Below are 19,870 nucleotides of genomic sequence, written 5' to 3' on the forward strand. Positions count from 1 at the left end.
CATGAGGCCTGCCGTTAACATTCAGCTTCCGTGAGGGCAGATATCTGACCCCAAATGCCAAGACAGCAGTTTGCAGGAGCAATAGGATCGGGGGTCCCATTGCACAGGGATTCCTTCATGCCTGCAGGAGCAATAGGATCGGGGGTCCCATTGCACAGCGATTCCTTCATGCCTGCAGGAGCAATAGGATCGGGGGTCCCATTGCACAGCGATTCCTTCATGCCTGCAGGAGCAATAGGATCAGGGGTCCCATTGCACAGGGATTCCTTCATGCCTGCAGGAGCAATAGGATCGGGGGTCCCATTGCACAGCGATTCCTTCATGCCTGCAGGAGCTAGACCAGGTGAGGGAGAGACCTGCACCAGAGCCTGCCTCTGAGCTTCAGGGAGTGATGAATGGCCTCACCCAGGAAGCAGTGCAAAAGCCACAAAGAAGAGTGGACAGGATACAGTGAGGCCCAGGGAGTCAAGGAGCAGGGCTCCAGGGACAGAGGGCAAGGCCGTCGACATGATGTGCAGGTGCTGGGTCTTTGAACTTAGTGCTAAAATTGAGGCTTCCTCCTATGGAGAGGCAGGAGCCCAGAGTTGGGGATCAGTGTGCTATCACCTGCTGCAGAGGAGGAGGGAGCCAGGACTGAGGTCAGGGCACTGTAACCTGCTGTAGAGGATGAAGCCCCATGTTGGGACCCTGTACAGGTCCCTGAACACATGCTGTTCTCCAGTGTCTGAAGCAGGTGCCCTCCCAACCTTGGCCACCCCTGAGGTCACCTGGGCTGCTGTTGGCAGTTCCCAGCAGGCTGACAGCCTCCTGCCTGGAAGCCCTGCTGCTTTCAAGATCTCCACCCCTACAACCCTTTCCCAATGGGGCTGGGGCTGTGGCTCCATTGCCCTCCTTCCCCATCCTCCTACAGGCCGGTGCGGAGGTGTGCTCCCCACAGCGTCCCCAGACCTGGCCCGCTTCTTGTCCCTCTGTATTGTTCTCTCCCTCCCCACTCCTTCCCCCTTCCTGGAAACATCTCCCAACAAACTACCTGCCCCCCGAATCTTTGCCTCGCCACTGACTTCTGCAAGAACATACATGAAGATGGGCCCTTTGCTGCTGCCTGTCTGGGACTCAGGGGTCCTTTCTGGGGGTGGGTAGGTGGCAGTGTCAGGGAAAGTGATTTCTTCTTGGAAGGGATTTGGGGTTCTCCTGCATGAAGCTTTGTGTGTATGTGTATGAGTATATGTGTGTGTAAGTGTATATACGGGTGTGTATATCTGTATGAGTGTGTATGTGGGCATGTATGCATGTGTATACATATGTGAGTGTATGCGTGTTCACTTGTGTATGCTACTGTGTAGGCATGTTTACTGCATGTGCATGTATATATGCATGTATGTGAGTGCATGTGTGTGGTGTGTGCATCTATGTATGTGTATGCATGTGGGTATGTAGATGTGTGTGTATGTATGCTTGTGTGTATGAATGCCTGTGTGAAATGTGCACATCATGTGTGCGTGTTGTGTATGTGTGCGGGTGCATGTGTGCGATGTGCACCTATCGTGTGTGCGTGTTGTGTGTGTGGGTGCATGTGTGATATGCACGTCGTGGGTGCATGTGTGTGATGTGCACGTGTGTGCGGGTGCATGTGTGTGATGTGCACGTGTGTGCGGGTGCATGTGTGTGATGTGCACCTGTCGTGTGTGCATGTTTTGTATGTATGTGGGTGCATGTGTGTGATGTGCACGTCGTGTGTGTGTGTGGGTGGATGTGTGATATGCACGTCATGTGTGCGTGTTGTGTATGTGGGTGCATGTGTGTGATATGCACGTCATGTGTGTGTGTTGTGTATGTGTGCGGGTGCATGTGTGTGATGTGCACATATGTGTGCGTGTTGTGTGTGTGCTGTGTGGGTGCATGTGTGTGATATGCACGTGTGTTGTGTATGTGTGCAGGTGCATGTGTGTGATGTGCACGTCATGTGTGCGTGTTTATGTGCGTGGGTGCATGTGTGATGTGCACGTGTGCATGTGTGTGGGTGCATGTGTGATATGCACGTCATGTGTGCGTGTTGTGTGTGTGTGGGTGCATGTGTGTGATATGCATGTCATGTGTGTGTTGTGTATGTGTGCGGGTACATGTGTGTGATGTGCACATATGTGTGCGTGTTATGTGTGTGTGTGCATGCACATTTGAAATGACCTCAGGTTTCTCTTTTGCCCGCAGGGCTCTACTTTGTTGCCCAGAAGGGCACACGTGCACAGTGTCGATCAATCACGCTCTCCCTTCCTCTGTTTAGGTTTTTGGATTGCAAGGGGTTTCCAGGGGCATGTATGACGGTCCTGTGTACGAGGTACCAGCTACACCCAAATATGCAACTCCTGCTCCTTCAGCCAAATCTTCGCCTTCTAAACACCAGCCCCCACCCATCAGAAACCTCCACCAGTCCAACTTCAGCTTATCAGGTAGGAAGGAGTGGTGGCCCAGGCTCCCCACACCTGCAGCAGTTCAGGCCGAGTTCTTCCTGCTGCTTCTGAGGAAATGGACACGTGGCCTTGGACACTAGGTGAAGAAGCAGGGAAGGGAGTGTGCCCCACCCGAGCCTGTTCTCACTGGTGGGGCAGAGTGGGCTGGCATGGTCACCAAGCAGAGGGGGGTCCATGTTAGGGGGGCAACATGGTGGTACCTTACCTGGGTTTACAAAGAGAGGTACCAAAATTGTCCCAGTGCTCTTCCTTACACACATTTGGGGACACTTTCACACTCTTCCTCATGAAAGTAAACATGGAGTGGTGGGGATGAACAAGAGATAGGAGTAGCTGCCATTTGCAGGGCATGTGCTCTGCACACGTCTTTAGCCTGTTCACCCACTGCAGTGTACTAAGCACTTTCATAACCCAGGATTTTATTTTATCCTCACTACTCCATAAAGTAACATTATACCCTATTTATTTAAAGAGGAAACGGAAGCCCCAAGAAATCCAGTGTCAAAATACCAGGACTTGGTGCTCAACAAATGTGTGGGAGCAAAATTAGATATTGACTTGATCCCTCCTAACTTTCTTAAGGTTTCAGGGCGGTGTATCTGCGATTTCGGTAGATGGCCACATGAGGGCAGGCAGGCACACGTTGAGAAAGTTGAATTGGAATTTTGTCCTGCAAACTCTTTGAGGCGTTGCATGGGTTCCACACCGTGCTAGGTGCTAAGAATATGGTGATTTTTTTTCTTAGAGGGCCAGATAGTAAATACTTTAGGCTTTGCAAGCTAAGAGGCAACATCTAGGGTATCAGTTTAGATTGTGTGGTGGCAGAACCTCTTATCCATTCAGGAAGTGTCTGATTCAGTGATTATGCAGAGGGGGCATGAATCAGGGAGGCCTTCCCATTCATCTTATTCTCCATAAGACTTTCATGGAAGAGCTTCCAGTGTTTCATATTTTTTGCACAAAATGGACCCTAAATAGAATGCTAATAGTCATGTGATGCTCAATCAGCAAAACAGGGATTGGCTTCAATCCTGGGAAAAGCTGTCTGGGTGTAACAAGACACAAGCTCTCAAGGAGTTTGCAAACTGGACCACTGTTCTGGAGTTATGCAATTAAACATTGCACAACTGCAATTAAACATGGACAGAAAATCCTCCTCCCCATTGTTCCTCGAACAAGAATAACAATGAAGTTAAAAGCCTCCTGGAAGGGCCCCTCCCCACCCTTGTTCTCTCAGTTTCACTCTTAGTCCTCCTGAGGCCCACAGCACCACTGCTGTCAGCCAGCCTCATGGCAGGTTGATAGGTGAATTCATTTGGTACCAACAGCATAGATGCTTTCCAACATCAGTAACAACCTCACAGATGCCCTTTTTAATATCTGCATATGTTACATTATAGAGCTGTACCATGAGTTAGTGTCTGTTTTCGTCCATTTACATTGCTATAAAGGATTACCTGAGGCTGGGTAATTAAAGAAAAGAGGTTTACCTGGCTCACGGCTCTGCAGGCTGTACAAGCAGCATGGTGCCAGCATCTGCTTCTGGTGAGGGCCTCAGGCTACTTCCAGCATGGCAGAAGGCGAAGGAGAGCTAGCGTGTGCAGAGATCACATGGCAACAGACGAAGACAGAGGAAGAAGGCAGAGGTGCTAGGCTCTTTAACAAGCAGTTCTTCTGAGAACTAATAGAGCAAGAATTTACTCATTACTGTGAGGCTGACACCAAGCCATTCATGAGTGATCTGTCCTTCATGACCCAAACACCTCCCATTAGGCCCCACCTCCAACTTTGGGATCAAATTTCAACACGAAGTTTTGGGGGACAAAAGTCCAAACTCTATTAGTGTCCTTTTTTCCAGCAGGTATTTTCAAAGTAAAGTACAGACATGCAACCAGCAAGGTACAGATGGTTGTAAGGAAAAAGTTACTAAGTGCTAGGCCTGATTCCAGGCCTTTAGGGGAGTCTTGTATTGCAAGAAGACATATTGTCTACCAGTGAAACAATGGGAGAAAAGAAAAGTCACTACTCTGAACCAAATTCTTAGTGCCTTACATAGACAAATCATATAATGTTGGAGTTGGAAGGGGCTCATCTAGTCTACTGTTCTTATTGTGTAGAAAAGGAAACGAGGCCAAGGGAGTGAGGTGGTGTCTTACTCCAAATCGTCCAAATTCAAGGCATGATTAGCACTAAAACTTGAGTCTCCTTCCTGTTGCAGGTGGCAACTATCTGGGGCCAGTGTTCTGCAGCTAGTAAAAAGAATTCACCAAGACAGTTGTAGGTAAAGAACGTCAGATTTATTAGAAAAAGTATGAAAGGGTGCAGTGGGTAGGTCAGCAAGAAAGGAGCTGACTGCAAGGAAACAAAGGCTTGCTGGAGATTGTATAGGATGGTGCTTGTGCTGTGTGCTGAAGAGGGCTTTGTGCAGTACTGATAATGCTGTCGTTGCAGTGAGCTAACTTACATTTTTCTATTAGCCGAGGGTCTGGTGATGAGTGCAGGAAGATTGTGAGTTATTTGTGCCGGAAGGCTGTGTTCTAGACCATGAAGAAAGGCAGACTTACAGCTTATTTGCTTTCTCTTTTTTTGCTTTTCCTCAGTTCTGCCAGCTCAACTTCCCCTCCCTGATAAGGACTCTATACTTCCCACCTTTCAGCATTATCCACCCTTCATGATTTACTCATTTAATAAATATTTGTTGAGCTCCAGGCACTGGGTTTGCTGCTAGAATTTTACATCTTTATGCAAGAGAATACGTAAAATTAGAATGGATGGTTGGTTCTGAAAGATTAAAATTAAGAACCTCTGCACACCACACCCCCCTTCAGATCCACCTATTGCCAATGAGGGAAGTAAATCCAGCTTGTGTAGTTCACATGCATGTGCACACACATATGCACATGCATATACAAATGTGTACACACAGAATATGTGAAATACCTTTGGAGTGTGGGACACTGTGCCTAAGAGCATGGGCTTTGAAAACCAACTAGTTTGGGCTTCAATCCTGGCTTCCCCACCCAACACTTGTGTCCTGCAAGACACGTGGCGTGAACCTCAAATTGCTCACCCGTAATTTGGGAGTACAAACACCCCCTTCATAGTATGATTGTATGCCCTAAATGCAGTAACATGTTAAAGCACCAAATGTGTGCCTGCACACAGTAGGCACTCAGTAAGTGTTTGATCACCTGTCTCAGGAATGTCAGATTTTACTGGGCACTTGGACAAGAACACCACAAGGTGGTCAGGGCTGAAGGAGGGAGAGCCCAGGGACTGAGGGGCACAGAAGAGGGAGCAGTGGACTCTGTGGAGGCCAGGGAGGTTTCCCATGGCTGGTCCTGGACTGAGCCCTGAATGAAGGTGGGTCCAGTGGAGAACACCTGAAGACGGGGCGGGGTCACGACTTCTGCTAAGGTGGGGGGCATGGCAGAGTACATGGCCTCCAGGAGCAGCGTGGAACTGACGTTAACAGATCCCATCCAGCAGCGATTGGCGCTCTCTTTCAGGTGCCCAGATAGATGACAACAATCCCAGGCGCACCGGCCACCGCATCGTGGCGCCCCCTGGTGGCCGCTCCAACATCACCAGCCTTGGTTGAACGCGGATGCGCGGAGGAGCTAGCCTGAAGGATTCTGGGAATCATGTCCATCCCTTTTCCTGTCAGTGTTTTTGAAACCCACAGTTTTAGTTGGTGCTGATGGAGGGAGGGGGAAGTCGAAGGATGCTCTTTCCCTTTTCTGTTTAGGAAGAAGTGGTACTAGTGTGGTGTGTTTGCTTGGAAATTCCTTGCCCCACAGTTGTGTTCATGCTGAATCCACCTCGGAGCATGGTGTTTTCATTCCCCCTTCCTAGTGAACCACAGGTTTTAGCATTGTCTTGTTCTGTCCCTTCCACTTCTAACTCCACTGGCTCCATGATTCTCTGAGTGGTGGTTCCTTTGCACCCTGTAGATGTTCTAGGATAGTTGATGCATGTTACTAAATTACGTATGCAAGTCTGTGAGTGCGTCTGAGGGGACATCGCCAAGGACTGACTGAGACACGATGCCGAGACCTCAAGCCCTGAGGGGCAGTCCCAAAACTCTTACAGTGAAGATGTTTACTCATTGCCCCCACCTCTGGTCCACACTAGAAAGAAGCTCACCCCACCTCCACCTGTGAGATCCGTGAATTCTCAGAATGGCAGGGGAAGCCTTGCACTAGGTTGCAGAGAAGCATCCTCCACATCCTGTGTCAGAAACCCTGGTCTCCGTGGCACTTGTAACTCACCGTGCTGTCTTCTGGTCTGTGTGTGTTCTTCAAGCCAGCTCTAGGCTTCAGGCCGAGCCAGGTTCACACTCAGAAAGAGGTCTCCCCATCCCCATTTGGGGCTGCCGATGGGGGGGTGATGGCTGCCCCTGGGTGGCCTGAGTCCTGGTCCCTCCGAGGCAGTTGACGGGGCAGTCAGATTTTTAAAGTTTTGTACAAAGTTTTCCTTTGTAATCACTCCCATTTTTACTTAACAACCAACTTGTTGTGGCTCTTATTTCTGAATTCAAAGCTTGTGAAAAAATAAAGAAAATGAACTGCCCACTGACCTGACTGGGGAACTTTCATTTCAGTGGTGGTGTCTGGATTGGCTATGGATGCTTGGCAGTCCCCCCACGTGATAACGAATGGTGGTGGCTGCTTCCTGAGGACTCACTCTTGGTAGAGACTGGTGGATGTGGGGGTGGGAGGAGAGATTCAGTTCATGACTTCTGAAGGAGTTCCTGAGACCCAAGGAGAAGAGACGGAAGACGGCTGATGGGCGGGCTTCCACAAAATAGGCTCAAATCTTGCATTGATTCCGTCCTCTTTGGTCTTTCCTGGCTCTCTTTCTTCTTGTATTGTATGGATCAGCCTCAGACTGCAAACTCCAGTCTCCTAAACTTCACATTCCTTCCCTCCGTTTCCATGAGCTAGAGATACACTAAAGGAGAGGTAAAAAAATCAGGCAAAGTTGCTTGCTTCCATTAGCTGTTAGTAATAGTGATGACAATGATGGTGGTGACAGTAATGATGGTGGTGACGGTGATGGTGACAATAGTGGTGGTGGTGGTGATAGTGATGAAGTTGGTGGTAATGACAACAAATACATGGGCTAATGTCTGTATAGCACTTGCTATATGCCAGGTGCTCTGTGAGGTAGGGATTATTATCCCCATTGTACAGATGAGGAAACTGAGTCAGAGTGAGATCAATAACTTGTTTAGGATCACACACTTAGGAAGTGATGGAACCAGGATTTGAATCCAGGACCTAGGCACTTTGGGCCCTAGTCCAAAGCTCCTTGCTCCTAATGACTGAGCTCCAAGGTCATTTGAGGCAGATGGCTTTGGATGGTCTGGTCCCACATCAACTCAGTGCTTTTCATGTGTCGTCCTCCTCCCCCACTCCTCAGCTTCGTGTGGCTACCTTCGTTAAGGTTTAAAGAAGTGTTGGCTCAGGGTCAGTTATAGACTTCCTTGAAACGAGGTTAACTAACTGCTGAGAAAGACCAAGAATTGATGGTAAGGATTTTTGGATGGAAAGACCAAGAATGGATGGTAAGGATTTTTGATGTTCGGCTTTGGCCCATTTGGACTATTAAAGGGAAACTTACAGAAGAGTAAAGTTGGCAGGATGAAGTTATCCAGCCTGTTCTCTGGGCCTCACCTCCTCAGTCCTGTCGGGGTGGAAGTGGAAGCAGAAGCAGCCCTAGCATCTTCTCTAAGACAGATTCTGATGGGGTGCTTGCCTGACTCCCAGGTCATGGGAGCCACTGTCCAGCCAGCATAATCCGGAGCCCATGTCGAACTTTGGGTTCCCCAGTGCCTCCAAGAGGTACAGTTACAGGGGACAGGAGACCTGGTAGCTCAGATAATCCTTAGTTCTTGGAGACTGAGCTGCAACACTCCTTTTAAGGCATGTGACTTCCTTTTACCTCTTGAGATCTTGGGAGGAGAGAGTGTTTCTCAGAAAGTTTTAGGGGAAGGCTATTTATTCTCATTCGTTCATCTGCAACCCAATTCTCCTAGCCATGTCATGTAACATACTCACAGGCCCAGGGATTAGGACGTGGTCATCTTGGTGGCAGGAACGGGAAGTGTTACTCTGCCTACCACAGTAGTCTTCTAGGTTTTTCTAGAAGTTCTATCTTTCACATTTAGGTCTATGAGCCATCTCTCAATAATCTTTATGTACAATATAAGGTAGGACTGAAGATTCTCCATTTCCCATATGATCTCCCATTGACCCAACACCACTTATTGCAAAGACTATTCTTTCCCCCATTAAGATGCAGTGGGGCCTTTGTTGTAAGTCAGGTGATTATATCTATGTGGACCCTTCTGATTCAGTGGTCCAGAAGTGTGCTGCCAAATCAATGTTGAACAATGCGTGAAGGTGGGTGGGGTAGAAAGCCCTTGTTTATAGTGTTTGCTAGTTCTGTGGGCCCCACTTCTGGTACCAATTTTCTGTCTGAGTCCATTTTGCATCACTGTAACTGAATACCTGAGATGGGGTAATTTATAAAGAAAAGGAATTCATTTCTTACAGACTTTGAGACTGAGAAGTCCAAGGTTGGGGTGGTGGTGGTGCATTTGGTGAGAGCTTTCTTGCTGGTGGGTATTCTGCAGAGTCCTAAGGCAGTGCAGGGCATCACATGGTGAGGGGGCTGAGTGTATTGGCTCAGGTCTCGCTTCCTCTTCTTATAAAGCTGCTGGTCCCACTCCCATGATAACCCATTAATCCATTGACTCATTGATACATTAATCTATGAATGAATTAATCCATTCATGAAGGGAGAGCCCTCATGACCCAGTCACCTCTAACAGGCCCCACCTTTCAGTACTGCCACATTGGGTATTAAGTTTCAACATAAATCTCTTGCCATGGCCAATTTCAACCTATCAACATTAAGTAAATGGGTTTGGAATCCAGACCACTTGACTGTTGGCTCTGATGTCCCAGGAAGGGCTGGTTCTGGCCCCTCTGCATTTGTTGGTATATTAGTCTGTTCTCACTCTGCTGATAAAGACATACCCAAGACTGGGTAATTTATAAAGAAAAAGAGATTTAATGGACTCACAGTTCCACGTGGCTGGAGAGGCTTCACAATCATGGCAGAAGGCGCGTCTTACGTGATGGCAGGCAAGAGAGAGAATGAGAACCAAGCGAAAATGGTTTCCCCTTATAAACCATCAGACCTCTTGAGACTTATTCACTACCACAAGAACAGTATGGGGGGAAACTGCCCCCATGATTCAATTATCTCCCACCAGGTCCCTCCCACATCACGGAATTATGGGAGCTACAATTTAAGATGAGATTTGGGTGGGGACAGAGCCAAACCACATCAGTTCGTTTGTCTATCTTTGCCTCCAGATTGCATATTGACTCTTAAAAAGTAAGACAGAATGGGCAAGGTCTTTACACATACTTTTCCTTCATTTATGTAAAGCCAAACCATTTTCAGATGTCACCAGCAGGGTCTACCATGTTCTAGCCCCTAGGGTTGGTTTGGCCACCTTGATCATACACAGTGGACAAGAGAAGGTGCTACCCTTAGCCTGGGGCCAAATCCCTATAGACTCAACAGAGCTACTCTTCTGACATAAGTGCGTAACCCTCCTCTGTGTTACTCTTTCAGAGTGTGGCCTTGATGCCCATTGACAATGTCATTTGCCTAAAGGTTCATTCCAATCAAGTCCGTTTATGAAGTGAAAAAGCATGAAAAGAAGTTTCCTAAGCAAAAGGGGCTCTTAGCAAGTTGAAGTTTCTATTTTTCTCTTAGTGCAGACCTGCAGAGATTTTAGAGGAAAAGACACAGGGGCCCTGGTGCACCTGGCTTCAGAGTAAAGCCTCTCACTGGTAGCCTGTTCCCAAGAGGAGGAAAGCTGTGGCGTGGCTGTGCGTCCAGGGCCCATCTGGGAATTTTCTGGGAGATCTATCAAACCACTCAGGCAGCCTGGCTATCCATTATGTCTGGATGGGGACTTCAAAGTCTTTCCCTATCAGACAGAAGCCCAACACCACGGGGGTAGCTTGGGGTCCCAGCTTGCAATGGACAAAGAGCCCCAACACGGTGAAGGAAGCCTCTATAGCCACCGCCCTCCCCATCCAGGCCATTGTATTTGGAAGGAAGAATGTCGACCAGGACTTCCATGACTCCAGTTTCATAGCAAAAAAGAACACTCCGTATCCAAACGTTCACCTGTAGCCATGTGGGCAAATGCCTGGTGCAGGGGATTTCTCCCGGGCCAGGCGGCCCTGTGACCTTTAGGCTGAGGCCTCAGTCTCACTGATTCCTTCTCCCAACCTGCCTTGCCTTTGCTCAGAGCATGAGGGAGGCAGCTAAGTGGTTTCCAGAGAAAGGAGAACATGGACAGGAGCCAGTTCTCTAGGATTGCCTGGGCCCAGAGTTCTCAGGAGGTCGAAGGGTCACTAAGCCTGAGACGGCAAGTGCCTTGGTCCAGGTCCTCTGAGACGCAGACACTGAGCCAGGATTAGATGTGGGTGAGATGTGTATTGGGGGACATATCTGTGAGGGGAAATGAGGAGAGAGCCAGAGGAGGCAGAGCCCACAGATTGCGACGCAGCTGAGAGCCCCATGATGGAGGGAGAGAGGGAGGAGAGGGGAGAAGGGAAGGGAGGGAGGGAAGGGAGCGAGGGAAAGGAGGGAGGGAGAAAAGGACAGAGGGGGTAAGGAAAGAAGGGAGGGAGGGGAGGAAGGGAGTGAAGAGAGGGAAGAAAGGAGGGAGGGAGGCAAGACTGGTGCTGCACAGTTCTACGTCTCAGCAGGTATAGCAAGAAGTCCTGGAGCCCAGGCTGTCCTCCGGAGGAGCCCTGTCATGCGGGCTCAGGAGGCCTCCACATCCCTGCCTCATGCAGGCACTGGGAGCACCCTGCAGGAAGTGTGGCCTCCATGCTCAATGCAGGGAAGGATTTCTGAGCACGGCAGGAAATCCTGAGAATGTTGGTCGTTTTTGCTCCTTGCCGTTGGGGACCCAAGAGGTACACGTTCGTGGCCACCACAGCCAGAACAAGGCGGATGAAGAGCTGACCTCAGACTAAGTCCAGCGGCTGGACTGCAGGCTATATCGGCGGGCAGGAGGTACATCAGGAAGTGAACAAAACCCATCAGCAGGAGCCCAGCAGGGAAAAAACAGATCCCCAGGCCTCCTGTCCAATCTGCTGACTCAGAATCTCTGGGATGGGGCTAAGAATGTTGTTTTTAATGAGCCCCTGGGTAATGCTGACACACAGCCAAATGCATAAGCCACGGGGGGAAAATACTATTCCCGGCCTCCCTCCCTCCCTCCTTCCTTTCCAATCCATACACCACAGGAGGAAAGTATATACCCAGCCTTCCTCCCTCCCTCCCTTCCAATCCATATGCCACAGGAGGAAAGGAATGTTCCCAGGCCTCCCTCCCTTCGTTCCACCAGGTTATATGCCAGGTGGCATGTGGCCGGTCAATGGTGTACATTCCAGGGAGGACGTCAGGTGTGAATCAAATGATTACTCAAAGCACCAAATAGCACACTCTGTTAAGGGCTATAGAGGAAACATTTAGGGGAGAATAGAGAATCCCATCTCCCACTCCTCTGGTTTCCATAGAGGGAGCGGCCTCCACTCTCTGGGGGACAGCACAGGGGACTTCCCTGGCCCCTCTCCCTCTCTCTTTTATTCTTCTCTGGGGAGGAAGAGAAATACCTGATTGGCCAGTCTGGGAAGGATCACTCCCAAGACAGTGCCTGCCTCTGGATCGATTCGTTCCCCCTATAAATCATGCTTTACCCTCTAAACGGCCACATTTCCCCCATTTCCCATCTCCCTATGAGGGTGTGGAAGCACCTGGACCTCACTGGTTTGTGGGGTCATCACTCTCCTGCAATTCCCCGTGCCATGCACATTACATTGGAATGCTTTTCTTTTTCCTATTGGTCTGCCTTTGGTCAGTTCTTTCTCAAGGAGCCTTCGTAGGGTGGAGGAAAAGCTTGTCCTCTGTGCCACACAGCTGATTCACTGTAAAGCTCATGGAGCTCACACTTCTGACACCTGTGCACAGACCCCACCAAGGCCCGGGAATGGGCTTAGCCACGGGTTCACCGACACATTCCTTACAGCTTACCATGCCACAGTCAGATCTTTTAGCTGCAATCCTTAAGACCACTGTTCCCTTTCCTGCTGATGCCACTGCGTATCAGGTGACACTAGGGAGGCCTGGGACATTTGGAGGATCTGGGTGAGGGCCAGTTGAGTTGGGTTTAGTGGGATTGTTTATGTGGGTCTCACTGTACACCTCTGTGTATAGTTATGAACTTGGACAAGAAATAAAGGAAGGTTATTTATACGGCCCACCCCAACCCCACCCCAGTCCCAGCAGCAAAGAACACAGGACCTAGAATCTAAGGGGGGCCCTGATGTTGTTCAGGGTTGGGGGCAGAGGGGGATCTCTGGAGATGTGAGTCCTGACTCCATGTGAGGAGTGGCTAGGAGCCACTGGGCAGAGGGCTAGGGAGGGGGCAGGGGTCTTCCAGAAAATGCACATCATGAGCAAAGGCCCAGTCGGGGGCAGGGGTGTGGCCCATGTGAGGCCATGAAAGGAGACAGGGGCCAGGTGCAGAGTGAAGGGGAAGGGCATCTGCTAGGCTGCAGGGGTGGGCTCAGCCTAGACCTCTCTGGGCCTCATGGTCTATGGTAAAGATCTGGCTTTTTCTCCTAAGAGCCAGGGAACGCCGCCCATAAGGCCAGGCAGATTTGTGTTGGAGAATATGTGATGGGCAGATGGCAGGGGCAGGAGAGGATTCTGTGGCAGCAGCCAGATCAGCACCGCCCTGGCCAGGGCCTCAGAAGGAATGCCATGCAGAACGTGACCCCTGGTTGGCCAGGAGGGTCCTGGGAGGGTGCACTCACCCTGGGAGAGTGCAAAAAACCGTACTGGCTTCATCCTCGGGTCTCAAGTACAGGTCAGAGGGTGCTATTTTCACCAAAGAATTAAATCACGAGTTCATCATAATACATCATCTCTCACAGTTCCCTTCCAAATCCACATCCATCCATCACCGTAACAGCCCACAGCCCATAATAAGAAGTGGGGATGGTAACCAAAATGGAGGCAGCATACCTGCGAGGCGTCCTGGGGCTGCACTGCTCATCCTCTTCTCTCTCCCCTGGCCCTGAGTGTTGCCTTCATGTGGCTCAGCCCTTCTGTCCTTCAAGCCTTCATCAGCTTCAGGGCGGCCCCGAGTCTGTGCCCAGGTACACTGGCTAAAATGCAGTGTCTTCCAAATAGCCATATCTCATTTTAATCAGGGAGCAATTCCAGCATGGAAGTCCTCATCAGGCTCCTGCTGGCAGGTACAGGTGCCAGTTTGTGACGGACGAAACCACCGACAGCCCACATGTCTTCATCATGGAGGCCTGTGCCCCAGACTGTGCCCAGCACAACAGCTGGGCGGCAAGGGTGGGCCAGGGTCGAGCAGCAAATGACACATTCCCTTCGGCTAAGGAAGACACCCCAGAAGCAAAATGCTCCATGCAATAGCCAGGCAGTCAGGCTACAAGCTCGGTGGCGGGGAGGCAGCCGGGAGCCTTCTGAGAGGAGAAGGGTCCCATGATCATTCCACAGATGCTTTCAGAGCTCTGGGATCAGGGTAACCGACCAATTGTGGTGCTGCCGGAGGGCCTGCATTTACTATACACACGTCACAAAATCAGGCTTCCCCGGGAGGAGCCATTGGGCTCTGTGCAGAGGGCCCATGTGACAATATAAAAGTGATTTATGTCCGGGCGTGGTGGCTCATGCCTAATCTCAGTCAGCACTTTGGGGAGGCCGAGGTGGGCGGATCATGAGGTCAGGAGTTCAAGAGCAGCCTGGCCAGTATGGTGAAACTGCATCTCTACTAAAATAAAATAAAAAAAACATTTAGCCGGGTGTGGTGGCACACATCTGTAGTCCCAGCTACTGGGGAGGCTGAGGCAGGAAAATCGCTTGAACCCGGGAGGTGGAGATTGCCGTGAGCCGAGATCGCGCCACTGCACTCCAGCCTAGGTGAGAGAGCAAGACTCTGTCTCAAAAAAAAAAAAAAAAAAAAAAAAAAAAGTGATTTCTATGCAAAGCAGGTTCTAAGAATATTGCACCAAGGAAGCCATAGCTTTGCACAACTCCATGGAATAACGAAGTTTTTTAGTGAACCACAAGAGGGAGCTGTTGGTTAACTTTGGAGAGCCCACTGGCTGATGGGTGAGGAACTGAAGGAAGCACACTGATGATTAAGTTTTGGCCACTTCTGGGAAGGAGTCACTTATTCCTAAGAGAGTCTATTTCAGGTTTTAAGAAACGAAAAGTCACCAATGGCCCAGAAAATCCCCGAGATAGGGGCTCCTAGAGCCAGAGGGCTCACTGGGTTCTGGGGATTTGTGGACATATCCACAGCTATGTCCTGGATTTGACCAGGGCAGGCACCCTTTGACTCAGCACAGTGGGTGATAACCCCAGGGACACGGGGCAGTGTCTGGAGACATTCTTGGTTGCCACAAATGGTGGGAGTGCTGGCATCTGGTGGGCAGAGGCCAGGGACACTGGAACATCCTGTGATGCTCTGGGCAGCTCCTTCCCCTGAAGAATGATCTCGCCCGATATGTTCACAGTGCTGAGGGTGACAGTCCCTAACCTCCATCAAAGGAGCAATTTTCCCTCCAGGTGGGAATGGCCTTTCCTGGCTGTGGTGTAAAGGGCTGGTCTGGAAGTTTCTCTCCAGGTGGGAAAGGCCTCTCCTGGCTGTGGTGTGAAGGGCTGGTCTGGAAGCTTCTCTCTAGGCGAGAACGGCCTCTCCTGGCTGTGGTGTGTGGCGCTGGTCTGGAAGCTTCTCTCTAGGCGAGAACGGCCTCTCCTGGCTGTGGTGTAAAGGGCTGGTCTGGAAGCTTCTCTCCTGGTGCGAAAGGCCTCTCCTGGCGGTGGTGTGAGGGGCTGGTCTGGAAGCTTCTCTCCAGGTGGGAAAGGCCTCTCCTGGCTGTGGTGTGAGGGGCTGGTCTGGAAGTTTCTCTCCAGGTGGGAAAGGCCTCTCCTGGCTGTGGTGTGAGGGGCTGGTCTGGAAGTTTCTCTCCAGGTGGGAAAGGCCTCTCCTGGCTGTGGTGTGAAGGGCTGGTCTGGAAGCTTCTCTCTAGGCGAGAACGGCCTCTCCTGGCTGTGGTGTGTGGGGCTGGTCTGGAAGCTTCTCTCTAGGCGAGAACGGCCTCTCCTGGCTGTGGTGTAAAGGGCTGGTCTGGAAGCTTCTCTCCTGGTGCGAAAGGCCTCTCCTGGCGGTGGTGTGAGGGGCTGGTCTGGAAGCTTCTCTCCAGGTGGGAAAGGCCTCTCCTGGCTGTGGTGTGAGGGGCTGGTCTGGAAGTTTCTCTCCAGGTGGGAAAGGCCTCTCCTGGCTGTGGTGTGAGGGGCTGGTCTGGAAGTTTCTCTCCAGGTGGGAAAGGCCTCTCCTGGCTGTGGTGAGAGGGGCTGGTCTGGAGGTTTCTCTCCAGGTGGGAAAGGCCTCTCCTGGCTGTGGTGAGAGGGGCTGGTCTGGAAGTTTCTCTTCAGGTGGGAAAGGCCTCTCCTGGCTGTGGTGTGAGGGGCTGGTCTGGAAGTTTCTCTCCAGGTGGGAAAGGCCTCTACTGGCTGTGGTGTGTGAGGGGCTAGTCTGGAAGTTTCTCTCCCAGTGCGAAAGGCCTCTCCTGGCGGTGGTGTGAGGGGCTGGTCTGGAAGCTTCTCTCCAGGTGGGAAAGGCCTCTCCTGGCTGTGGTGTGAGGGGCTGGTCTGGAAGTTTCTCTCCAGGTGGGAAAGGCCTCTACTGGCTGTGGTGTGTGAGGGGCTAGTCTGGAAGTTTCTCTCCCAGTGCGAAAGGCCTCTCCTGGCGGTGGTGTGAGGGGCTGGTCTGGAAGCTTCTCTCCAGGTGGGAAAGGCCTCTCCTGGCTGTGGTGTGAGGGGCTGGTCTGGAAGTTTCTCTCCAGGTGGGAAAGGCCCCTCCTGGCTGTGGTGTGAGGGGCTGGTCTGGAAGTTTCCCTCCGGGTGGGAACGGCCCCTCCTGGCTGTGGTGAGAAGGCTGGTCTGGAAGTTTCTCTCCAGGTGGGAAAGGCCCCTCCTGGCTGTAGTGAGAGGGCTGGTCTGGAAGTTTCTCTCCAGGCGGGAAAGGCCTCTCCTGGCTGTGGTGAGAGGGGCTGGTCTGGAAGTTGCTCTCCCAGTGGGAAAGGCCTTTCCTGGCTCTGGTGAGAGGGGCTGGTCTGGAAATTTCTCTCCAGGTGAGAAAGGCCCCTCTTGGCTGTGGTATAAGGGGCTGGTCTGGAAGTTTCTCTCCAGGTGGGAAAGGCCCCTCCTGGCTGTGGTGTGAGGGGCTGGTCTGGAAGTTTCCCTCCAGGTGGGAAAGGCCCCTCCTGGCAGTGGTGAGAGGGCTGGTTTGGAAGTTTCTCTCCAGGTGGGAAAGGCCCCTCCTGGCTGTGGTGAGGGCTGGTCTGGAAGTTTCCCTCCAGGTGGGAACGGCCCCTCCTGGCTGTGGCGAGAGGGCTGGTCTGGAAGTTTCTCTCCAGGTGGGAAGGCCCCTCCTGGCTGCGGTGTGAGGGGCTGGTCTGAAAGTTTCTCTCCAGGTTGGAATGGCCTCTCCTAGCTGTGGTGTGTGGGGCTGGTCTGGAAGCTTCTCTCCAGATGGGAAAGGCCTCTTCTGGGTGTGGTGAGAGGGCTGGTCTGGAAGTTTCTGGATGCTGTCAGCATCCATCTGGGAGAGCAGGTGCCCCCATGACATCTCTCTGCAGGGGCAGGGTGTCTACTGTCTGGCAGAAGCCCCTCCCCAGGTGAAGTGAGGGTTGGGCCACACCCCCTTCCTCATATTCTAAGTGCCCTCAGAGAATACATTGCTGCAGGTGTCATTATGTATCTGTGTGTCCTCAGCCCCAGATGGGCCAGGACAGGACTTTGGGCCAGGGATTCCAGAGTCTGCATCAGGGGTCCTTGGCCTGAGGCTCGGACCCCTCAAGACACCCCTCCTGGGGGAGAAAGATCCATGAGGCATCTTTGGCTCCAAGCCAAATGAAATGCAAACTCACAGAGACGTGTTTCCAACACGGGAATACCTCATTTTCTCAGGAGACAGCGCCCACCGTACTCATTTATGCTTTCAGGGCACATTTCTGTTCTTTCTCCGTCCCTCTCAGAAGAGCCTAGAGATGCCGCTGTCCTCTCCGTCCTCGCTGCCTCTCAGCACTGCAGGAGAGAAGGCAGAATTCACACCCAGACCCAGGGCTTCAGGTCCTGTCCCACCGACTGGTCTTAAACTACAAGTTGCTTCTTCTCTTTAGCATCTTCTTTGAGTTCTCACTGTCCCCAGCTTCACTTTCTTGCTGACTCAGCCTTTTGCTGCTTAAAACAGGGAAGAAAGGCAGCCAGTTAGAACGCTGACTCCATGCCCATCCTGATGCCATAACTTATCCAATTGGATTAAATGAAAATGCAGCCAAAGGTGATCAAAACAATTTTCACTTTGACATGGGTTGTTAAGAAACAAATAAAACCCCCGTTTCCCTCTCTTGGGTAGGAGGTCATCCAAGTGCCATGACCACAGCCAGCCCTGGTCAAACAGGGGACTGCCCAACACTTCGGGCTGGATGTCGATGGGGTGTGGAGGTAGGTCAAGGCTCATCTGGCCAAATGAGACACAAACAGGAAGGGTAACAGCCATGCGGCAGCCCTGGTATCATCATGGCTTACTGCCCACAAACTGCGTTCATACCTGTCATTTCTTGGACCTTCACATTTAATGCCTCTGAGGGGACTGATGATTTTCCTGCCCAGACTTTTGGCACACAGCAGCTGAGTGCATTTACCAAACCCAGCCACAGGCAACAGGCCCGGGGCCCAGTCGTACCTGAGTGAGCCTGAGGTGTGGTCCCCGGAGGCAAGGTCCTCATCGTTGGGCACCCCCAGGTCCCCTCTTTCCCGGGGCAGGGGCTTCTTCCTTTTAGTCCTTAGGGGCTTCTCTGTAGAGGACAGATGAACCCAGGCATGGCTCCGTGACTTTAGATAAGTGACAACTTCTTGCAGCTTCACGCCAACCCAGCCTGACATTTTTGAGCATGTTGTGTGGGCCAAGTGTGTGCTTGGTACCTTATGCTATTGCAGCCACTCAACTAATGAGGAAACTGAGGCCTGGGAAGGTGACGTACTCTCCCAAGCCTGCACAAGCCAGTAAGTGGCAGAGCTGTGGCTTGAGCTCCAGTCTTGCTAGGCTCCCATTGGGTTTCCACTCTACCCAGCTGACTGGAAGACTTAATGAAGCAGCAAGCAACTGAAAACCCAGCACCAGTGTGACAGCTTTTGTTTTAGTAGATCTCTGTGTTCTCACACCACCTTCTGAGTCACTCTCTCATTACCAGGTTAAAAAATCCTGTTGTGATGTCACTGAAGTTGTCGCTGGCAGGGGTGGGAGGAGGGCTTATTATCCCCACTTTACAGATGGAAAAATGGAGTCAGTTAGGAGACACAGCCAGTGAACACCAGACCCAGGAACTGGAATTATCAAATGCTAGAGAGCAAGTGGGCCTGCAGGGTGGCCTAGCCAAGCCTGCTCATTTACAGACAAGGTCACAAAAGCCCAGAGAGGCTAGGCACAATGCCTAAGGTCACACAGCTAGTTAGTGGCCAGTGTGGAACTAGAACCCATATCTCTTAGCCCAGAGCGCTTCCCGCTGCAGTGCAAGCATCTGTGACTCACCCAGCAGCCCACGCTTAGCGGGGAACAGTTTGCTTTCAGGGAGGGGCACTCGGGCCAAGGCTGCCAGCTCAGAGATGAAGTTCTGTTCAGCTTCCTGAAATGCAAGCAGAGAGGAACATTCAGCTGGGCTTCCCTCTGACTTCTCTTAATCCCTCTCCACTTGAGTGAATTCTGACACTCGAAGCTGGCCACTGGGGACCACGTCCCCAGTGTGGAGGAGAATTTTCTAAGATACATCCCAGAGAGGAGAGGAGCAGGAGGACACACTGGCATCTACCAGCTCCTGCTGCATAACTGTGGGTCCTCACTCACACCGGCCATCGGTCTTCAGTTGACAGAGTACACTGAGGTCAGAGGGCCTCAGTGACCTGCCCGGAGCAGGTGCAGCAGAATAGGATGGGACCCACTTCTGCCCGACTCCACAGGCTGGGCTCTTAACTGCCAACACTGTGGTGTAAAGACACACCGGAATTCCATGACGCATTAACTTTGTGACCCTGGATAGCAACTTAACCCATGCGTGCCTCAGTTTGTCCATCTGTAATGTGGACAATAGCAGTAACCTCTTTTGTTGGAAAGCGTGTGCAAAGCTCTCAGCTCATGACTATCTATCATAGACCCTCAATAAGTACCTATCGGCCACCACTGCTGTATTCTTATC

General features: G+C 51.4%; 2 protein-coding genes across 4 annotated transcripts in view; one reads left to right on the plus strand and one right to left on the minus strand.

The window, feature by feature from the left end:
* Positions 1 to 7,046, plus strand: part of CRMP1 (collapsin response mediator protein 1) — a 74,437-nt gene extending 67,391 nt beyond the window's left edge. For both annotated transcript variants that reach the window (XM_054484767.2, XM_054484770.2), the window contains exons 13-14: positions 2,282 to 2,447; positions 5,978 to 7,046. In XM_054484767.2, the coding sequence (XP_054340742.1) occupies positions 2,282 to 2,447; positions 5,978 to 6,069 (258 nt within the window). In that variant the 3' untranslated portion in view covers positions 6,070 to 7,046. The remainder of the gene's footprint in view (positions 1 to 2,281; positions 2,448 to 5,977) is intronic.
* EVC (EvC ciliary complex subunit 1) overlaps positions 1 to 19,870 on the minus strand; it is a 113,340-nt gene that overhangs the window by 1,850 nt on the left and 91,620 nt on the right. Inside the window, exons 19-22 of one of the 2 annotated variants that reach the window (XM_054484765.2) lie at positions 19,210 to 19,303; positions 18,364 to 18,475; positions 13,602 to 17,855; positions 3,959 to 4,149 (exon numbers count right to left, since the gene is read on the minus strand). In XM_054484765.2, coding sequence (XP_054340740.1) covers positions 17,774 to 17,855; positions 18,364 to 18,475; positions 19,210 to 19,303 — 288 coding nt within the window. In that variant the 3' untranslated portion in view covers positions 3,959 to 4,149; positions 13,602 to 17,773. Of the gene's footprint in view, positions 1 to 3,958; positions 4,150 to 13,601; positions 17,859 to 18,363; positions 18,476 to 19,209; positions 19,304 to 19,870 lie in introns of both variants that reach the window. The other variant, XM_054484764.2, reaches the window with a different exon arrangement.

This window comes from Pongo pygmaeus, chromosome 3, assembly GCF_028885625.2.
Source record: "Pongo pygmaeus isolate AG05252 chromosome 3, NHGRI_mPonPyg2-v2.0_pri, whole genome shotgun sequence".
Lineage (NCBI taxonomy): Eukaryota > Metazoa > Chordata > Mammalia > Primates > Hominidae > Pongo > Pongo pygmaeus.